General features: G+C 43.7%; 1 protein-coding gene across 1 annotated transcript; it reads right to left on the reverse strand.

Moving 5' to 3' along the window:
• Positions 1–578: 578 nt before the first annotated feature.
• SMDT1 (single-pass membrane protein with aspartate rich tail 1) lies at positions 579–6770 on the reverse strand. The gene is made up of 3 exons (XM_030189977.1): positions 6557–6770; positions 2167–2315; positions 579–850 (listed from the first exon to the last, which is right to left on the reverse strand). Exons 1-2 carry the CDS (start codon positions 6728–6730, stop codon positions 2178–2180), a joined length of 312 nt encoding a protein of 103 aa, XP_030045837.1. The 5' UTR covers positions 6731–6770; the 3' UTR covers positions 579–850; positions 2167–2177.
• Positions 6771–8188: the final 1418 nt, after the last annotated feature.

The following is an 8188-nucleotide window of genomic DNA, read 5'->3' on the forward strand; positions in this document are numbered from 1 at the left end:
GCTCACAATCTAAGATGTTTTTTGTACCTGAAGCAATGGAGGGTTAAGTGACTTGCTCAAGGTCACAAGGAGCTGCAGTGGGAAAAAGAACCTAGGTCGCCAGGATCAAAGCCTGCAGTACTAACCATTAGGCTACTCCTACACATATATGATGCTCAGTGTTTGACCTGGACCATGGTAGAACTGTACAAATCACATTATACATAGTTTCTGCATTGATGAATTTTAACAGACTAGCACTGATGTATAACAGGGCCATGCAGATTAGGAAAGGGATTAGTCTTCAAATGAAGGCCTAGGTTGTGATCACCATCTGGAAGGGAAAGAAGTACAGAACAGCGATAAATTATTCAGTATCTACAAAAACTGAAAGGAATATGTTACTGTATGCAGTGTTTGTCTATCAATTCATTCTTGCACATCCACCAGTTGCCTTTCTGTGCTGAGGGATTAAAAAAAGACCCCACATATATCAAAGATGCTGGAGAGGCAGGGAACGGGTCAGAATATAATTGGAAGCCTGAGATGTTCTGGTATGCACTGATGCCTACAGGCACAAAAAGCACACAAAAGGAAAATCAAACTGTAAATATACCTTTATTTACGATCTAATTACTCTGCTCTCTACATATATAATTGTACCAGAATGCCAAAGCAGCCTCTGCACAAGGGGAAGGGACCAAGCAGAAGACAACTAGAGCCAGACACTCCTTCCCAAACATTTCATTGGTACAGTGCAAATCAAGGTCTACATTTAATGTTCCTTTCTGAAAATGGGAGAAGCCCAATACAGTGTTATCAGAACCAGTTCATCATCTGTGGCTTTCTCCGGTGGCCTCTATCATGAGCCCTGCAGAGAGAAAGGAGAAGCTGAGGTTAATATATAGCAAGCACTGATCACATACAGTGCAGCTGTCCTTTCCTTCCCAGAGACTGGGAGGGTGTGTATCAAGACTATGGAGTCGGTACAACAAACTGTCAACTCTGACTCCTCTATTTTTCTACTGTCCAACTCTGACTGATATTAGGCTTTAAGGTTTTGATCTGGATCTGATAAAATATAACATGTTTACCAGTACTTTAGATCCAGGACAAAAATACATATATTTAAGTATAAAATGATAAACTTATCATATATTTTAATGCAAATTTATGTTGAAGATGGAGTTGGAGTCAGTACACTTTTATCAACTGACTCCACGGCCCTGGTGTGTAGTTGTCCAGAAACGAGGTATATTGGCACAATTAAGGTGGTTCCTCAGTATGTGTGCATGTGATAGTATGTAGCATTTGCAAAGAGTTACCATATCAGAGGCACAGACTCTGTTATTTGAACATTGAGCAGCAACACAATGAAATAACACCAGTTATGGTATTTTCTCCTATGTGCAAAACCTAAACTATTGTTGGATTCATTCTCAATCTGCCTTCTGAACACTTTTTCCAAAACATGACACTTCATTTAGAATATTCCACCAGTACCCTTAATTGGAGTGGAGGAGTGGCCTAGTGGTTAGGGTGGTGGACTTTGGTCCTGGGGAACTGAGGAACTGAGTTCGATTCCAACTTCAGGCACAGGCAGCTCCTTGTGACTCTGGGCAAGTCACTTAACCCTCCATTGCCCCATGTAAGTCGCATTGAGCCTGCCATGAGTGGGAAAGCGCGGGGTACAAATGTAACAAAAACAAAACAAATTTGAGGGAAAACTCAACTGCTATGAATCCCTTCCAAACTGCCAGTCAGAACAAGACACTAGTGAATCTGAAGGACCATGGTTTAATTATAACACACTATGCTAGTGTGATTTATAGGAGGAAATGGAAAGCAACACACTTCAGAACCCATTACAAGTGGAATTAAATTCGCCGAGGCCTGTACTAAAAAGACAGCAAATAGGGGGCCCAAGGGGGAAAAGCTCAAAGGGTTTCACAATATTTTATTGTCCTAGTCTGGAATCCTCCTAACGCTTCCATGATCTGAGGGAATAACAGAACATTGAAACACTAGGTTGTCACCGCCAACACCAGCAGTACATCAGCACTAGTAGCTACTTGGGACACTACACCAGCCACATAACTTGTGCATATTTATTGCAGGTATCCTGACATCTCATGCTACCCTGTAAACAGACTAGGCTAAGAACTTTTGCCCTACATCAATGCTCACCTTCTCCGCTGTTAATCATCATCATCGTCATCTTCAGGGACAAAGATGTCATGCTCCTCCAAGAGGGCTGCAAAACTCTTACTGATCTGAGTGCCCAGGTATAGGAAAGGGATGACCACAATAAACACTCGGAGAAGACCAAATGATGTCTGTAAAGAAAAGATGTATCACCATCAGTATCATCAAGCGCAAAGAGAATCGGGAGGTCAGTGCACTTTCAGAACCAAGCACAGTTTTACGTCTAGCACTTCTTGCTCTACGTTCAGCGGATGAGAACTCTGGCCAACTTAATTTCACTGACCTAAGCCCTCAGTAGCTACTAATGCATCATTCAGAACAATGAGTTCTGTTTTGTGCCTCATTTATCAAATCCCTCATTTTGTTAACTGTGGGACATCCCACTTCAGCAATCACAGAGAGCACAAAAAATTGTGGTGAAATACAAAAAAAATGACTTTTTAGTTCTTTAGCACAAATAGTAATTTTCCCTTTTGATTACCCATGGTATTGTTTCATTACTGTTTGTTAACTGGTGATGTAAGCACAGCTTAGATAGGTGTCACAAGTGAAGGAACTACCTGAGCACCTTGGGTGAGATCAGCTAAATCCTGAGAAACAGTATAAATAGGTAAGTTTTAAAAAATGGGACACATTTCTCTAGAAAAAACAAACAAACACCACAATCAAAACCTGTAAGGTTATTGAAAAAGTAGATACTTTGTCAGCAGATTCAACTCTATCCATAGGAGACACTAAGCTCTGAAACAGGGCTCCCACACTTTTCAAGACAAGGGGCCATACAGAACATTCCAACCCACTGAAAAGGTTAGCGGGAAGAGAGTTGGGGGTGTATGTGAAAGACTTTGCCAAATGGAGTGGGGGCTTTGCTGAGTTTTAGGTCATAATGTACTACCCTCATCTTCTAACTAGTGGAGCCTGGAACCCTGCCAGCCTGAACATGCCACCAAAAACTGGATTTATGATTACTAGATGTGCTGTGGTGTTTTGGAATACAAAACCATGAATGTATGGTTTTTGTAAGCTACAATTACTAAGAAGGTTAAACACAAAGCAGCAAAGACCATCAAAGACTGATACAGGGAGAAAGTAAAACAAACAGGAGCATAGGTGTCAACATTTCAAAATGATTGGGGGTGCCAAACAATAAAAATTTCCCCTCCCTGGATACAACAAAGGAGCTTGCTCAATTCTTGGGATTCTCAGCCCCAGTAGCACCCGCAGAGCTGGCTCCTATGAACAAGAGCCATGGACGTGAACCTCATGTTGGCACCATCTTTGAATCCCTCAGAGAGCAGCCCAGTGGAAGAGTATGTGGTGTGTCTGGAGAACGGAATCAATCTACTGTTATGGGAAGTCCACAAGTCTAAAAATGAAAATGCGGCAAAAGTGGTGGTAATATGTGAAGTAAAATTTGAGGGAGTGCAAGTGAGGGTGGCTAAGGTGCAATTTAGAATTAAACAGCCCAGAGAATGGAGAGTCTGAGCAGAAAAGCCTGATTGAAAAGTTCTACAAAGCCGTTGCGCTCTTAAAAGGAGAGGTTTGAGGACAAAGAAAAGCGGGACAGACACCTTCAGGAATTCCAAAAATTCTAACATAGGTCCAAGGAGCTCCCAGAGTGCAGTTCCTTTGTTATGAAGAGCTGCTGATGGCCTATTTCCCACTGTCTGTGGACTATAAGCTGTATGAGATCAAAACAGCAGAGACCATGGCTCAAACCCATTCAGGGGAAACCTCCTCGAGCTATCACTGTTTCTCCTGCATTTCTAGGACAGAGAGCATGTGATCCAGGAAAAAAGGACATACACACTATAAAAATGGGAATCTATTGATATTCCTGCACTTTACAGCCGACAAAGGGTACCACAGGAAAGAACTAGTCAAACATGAGGAGTTACTCATTAAAAGGATTTCAAGCAGGCATTTGGTTACTCAGCCTTGCCTAATGACAGTGATGGAAGAGACAATTCCTGAATGCCCCAGATGAAAGTCTTGGTAAGCCTGATTAAAAACACTGAAGGTACAATTGGAGCGGTGGCTCCCAAGCAGTGCTTTCACATAACAGATAGCAGTGAAGAGGGTACAGACAGCACTGGTTTGGAAACAGAAAGGAGTGAAGGCAATGCTGTAGAGGTCAGTTCCCAGTTGGATTGCTAGCGGAGTGCACCAGGACTTTTGAGGACGAATCACTGGCAAAATAAACCAATATGCCATGAATGCTCTGGTTTTTCCTGCCAGAACATTGTCAGGCTTGCACAGGGGTGACTGGAATGAGCAACCGCCTAAGGAGAAAGACGACTGCCTGGGGGTATCGAGTAAGGCAAAGACACACACATGAAAGACTTGGGGATAGGAAGGTTAACTCCAAGTTGTGTGTGTGTGAGGGGGCGCAATATGAATTAAATAGGATCTGAAGAGTAAATGATGGTTGTTGAAGGGTGGAGGGGGTATGAGAGTTGAGCCAGACAGAACAATGCCAGACAGTATAACAGGTTCGATGTTTGAAAACTGAAGTTACTACTACTAATTTCTAAAGCACTACTAGATGCATGCAGCACTGTACTCAAACCATGTTATGAGACCATCCCTACTCAACAGAGCTTATGATCTATCCAAGATAGACAAACAGGATAAATAAGGTATTAGAAGTTATTTATTATGGGAATAATTAAAATAAACATGGGTAATGAACAGGGTGAAAAGAGGGTTAAGAGATAAAAGAGGCCTCAAAAAGGTGGGCTTTTAGCCTAGATTTGAATACAGTCAAGAGGTAGAGCTTGACATATTGACTCAGGAAGTCTATTCAGGTGTGCTGCAGAAAATGGAAATAACGGAATCTGGAGTTAACAGTGGAGGAGAAGGGTACAGATAAGAGATCGGTTACCCGATGAACGGAGTTCCAGGGGAGGTGTGTAGGGAGAGATATGATTGGAGAGATACTGAGGAGATGCAGAATGAATGCTCCCCACTGTCTCTTTCCAATGTTTCAATGTTGCTGTCCCATTGTTATACTCCTACCGACACTTCGATGGTCTCGCATAACTTGTACAATGTAACCCATAACCAAGTTGTAACAAATGTATTTCCATTATTCATATCTTATTGTAAGCCACACTGAGCCCGCAAAGAGGTGGGAAAATGTGGGATACAAATGCAATCAATCCATAAATAAATGCACTTGTAAGTCAATAAGAGGCGTTTGAACTGCATGTAGAAACAGATAGGGGAGCCAATGAAGTGACTTGAAGAGGGGTAATGTGAGTGCGATGACATTGGTGGAAGATAAGTCACGCAGCAGAATGTTGAACAGATTGACAATGACAGAGATTAATTTATATTAAATAAATTTATATTAATACACGGTTGAAATCCCACTGGTGTTCTTTGTGATCTTAGGCAAGTCACTTAACCTTCTATTACCTCAGGTACAAAATTAGATTGTGAGCCCTCCAGGGACAGAGAAATACCCAGTGTATCTGAATGTAACTCACCTTGAGCTACTACTGAAGAAGGTGTGAGCAAAATTCAAATAAATAAACAAATAAATACTAGGAAATGATATTCCCTACCAAAGTCACTCAAATATGTAACTGACTACGTGACATTTTTGTAAATTGTTGAAAGCATTCTTTGGGAATTCCTAGCCACTGTTGATGATTTGTATTCTTTTAGTTAATTTGTTATTTCAAAATGAGTCATTTTACTCCTTGGGTGGGTTTACCTATTATTGTTTTGTATTTTTGATATAGTTTCTTATTGTAATTTGCTTTAAAAGTTTGATGGAAGCCACATTGAACCCGAACTTGTTTGGGATAATATAGGGTACAAATGCCATGAATAGATAAATAAATACTTGCCCCCCCCCCCCCCCCCACATAAAATAAACTATTCTCAGGGCCGGCCAGCCATCAGTCATGACTAAGGGGTCGTCTAGGTTAGCAGCTTCTGGGGGGTGGAGGGGGAGGCAGCAAAGAACAGCTGCAGTCCGAGCAAAACAATGATCTTGACAATCATACAACCTCAAGGAGTCATTAATACATATTAGCTACGGGAAAGCTAAAAGCAATTTTCAAAAATCCATTTACCTGGGTAAATGACTTTTGGGAACTACTCTCATTGGGTGTGTATATGATTTCCCCACCCTAGTTTAATATATAAAAATACATGGTGGGTTGGGGGTCAATGAGAGAGTCCTGAAATGTTAACTGCATGAGGGGTGTAAAGGCGAACGTTTCTCTAGACCGATCAACTCAACAGTCTAACCTAAGTGGCTAGCCTAAATGCCAATCATCGAGCCAGCCAGGCAGCACAGACAGACCAAAGCACAGCCTCCTGATAAGGTTTCTACTTCCTTCCGCTCCCCTCTACTCACTTTCTCCGGTTTCGGCAAAATGGCCCCAGTGCGGGTGACAGTGGCCGTCCGGACTGGAGCCACGATGGTGCTGCAACGGTTTGTCTTCGCTCTCAGGAGGCCGCTCGGGCAGGCTCCAGCGCGCAGGGAAAAAGCAGCCGACGCCAGCAAGAAGCGCCCTACTCCCGGCGCCATCTTGGAACGACCGCAACACACACACAGCCCGCCCCGCCCTTGTGACGAAAAAAACCCCGACTCTGCCCTTCTAGGCGTCTGCAAACGTAGCCCATGGCAACAGTGGAATGTGACTCTCCCAGTTGTATCCTGTTTGACCTCATTACTGCACACGCTGGTTCGTGACGTCAGAGTGTAGTTGTATCACTCGGATATGTGGTGCTGTGAACTTACCTGCTTGAACATTTGTTTTAATTTTTCCCCATTAAGATTTCCTATTCATTGCTTGTTAGCGTATTAAGGCCTGGAGTGGTTTTGGTAAGCTTTGGTTTTTAGGATAGACAGTTCTCCCTCCACGTTTTTGCATAATTTTATACATTCTTTTTGTATAGGGTGCGAGAGGGAGAAGTTTAGCTCAAGCCTTTCCATTGATACATCCTAGTCCACTCCTTTGGCATCCAATATATCTCTCCTTCCCTCCCTCTGTCCCTCTCAAACCGCCAAAGAGTGTTATTGTTCTGTCCTTCTCTACTTAGGATTGCCAGCTTTTTGACAGAGAAAAACCAGCCACCTGCCCCATCCCAAGTCTCTTGGCATACCTATTATGGTAGCCTCCCCCCCCCCCTACAACCAACTGCCCCAGTATCTCTTTTCCTGTCTTTGAAGGGTCTCCTGTTCATTTAATATTTCTTCTCTCTCCATGTCCACCATCCATTTCCCCTCATTGTTCCTTATCCATCTTTCCAGCATCTCCTCTCTATGCCTCTGTCCCTATTCACTAATCCCCCCCCCCCCCGAATCTGGCTCTGTGGCCCTATCTTCCCCCATGTTCAACATCTCCCTTGTCCTCCCCCTGTTTCCAGCATTTTCTCCATGTCTCTATTTTCGAGTACTGCCCTTCTATGTCCCTGTTCCTATACCACCTCCATGCCCAGCATCTCTTTAATGTATCTCTGTCCCTCCCCTCTCTTCCCTTCCTCCCACACAATCCACGTGGGCCCAGAATCTCTCCCTGTCTGTCCCCTGCCCCCCCACCACATACATCTTTCCCTTCCTACCTGAGTCCTGTGTCTCTCCTCTCCACCCCCCCCCCCCCAAGCTGGTCTTTCGCCACCCCCTCCTGTCCTCCACCTTCCCCGAGTCTAGCATATTCTTATGTTCTTATCTCTTCCCCTCTCTGTCTGTTTTCTCTCTCTCTCTCCCCTTCCTGGGCAGATCCAGCATTTTAGTCTCTCTCCCACCCCTACCTGGCAGATTTAGCATCTCCCCCCCCCCCCCCCCCCCCCGTGCAGCCTTTCCCCAATGGATCCAGCATCTCTCCCTCTGTCACGATTGTGGCCGTGACCCCTCTTTTGACTCACCTTATTTCTGCTGGTCAGCTCATGAGCTGGCTTCTATCTGCATTGTTGTGTTTGTCCTGTGTGTTCCAAGCCTCACTTTGGTGTTCAGTGTATATTTCCTGCTTCTGTCCTGTAGAGT

The sequence above is a fragment of the Microcaecilia unicolor genome, chromosome 1, assembly GCF_901765095.1.
Source record: "Microcaecilia unicolor chromosome 1, aMicUni1.1, whole genome shotgun sequence".
Taxonomy (NCBI): Eukaryota; Metazoa; Chordata; class Amphibia; order Gymnophiona; family Siphonopidae; genus Microcaecilia; species Microcaecilia unicolor.

Coding starts and splice junctions, on each gene's coding strand:
- SMDT1 (XM_030189977.1), bottom strand. CDS start 6,730: ATGGCGCCGGGAGTAGGGCGCTTCTTGCTGGCGTCGGCTGCTTTTTCC. Junction 2,316..6,556: donor TTTTGCCGAAACCGGAGAAA/GTGAGTAGAGGG, acceptor TTTTCTTTACAG/ACATCATTTGGTCTTCTCCG.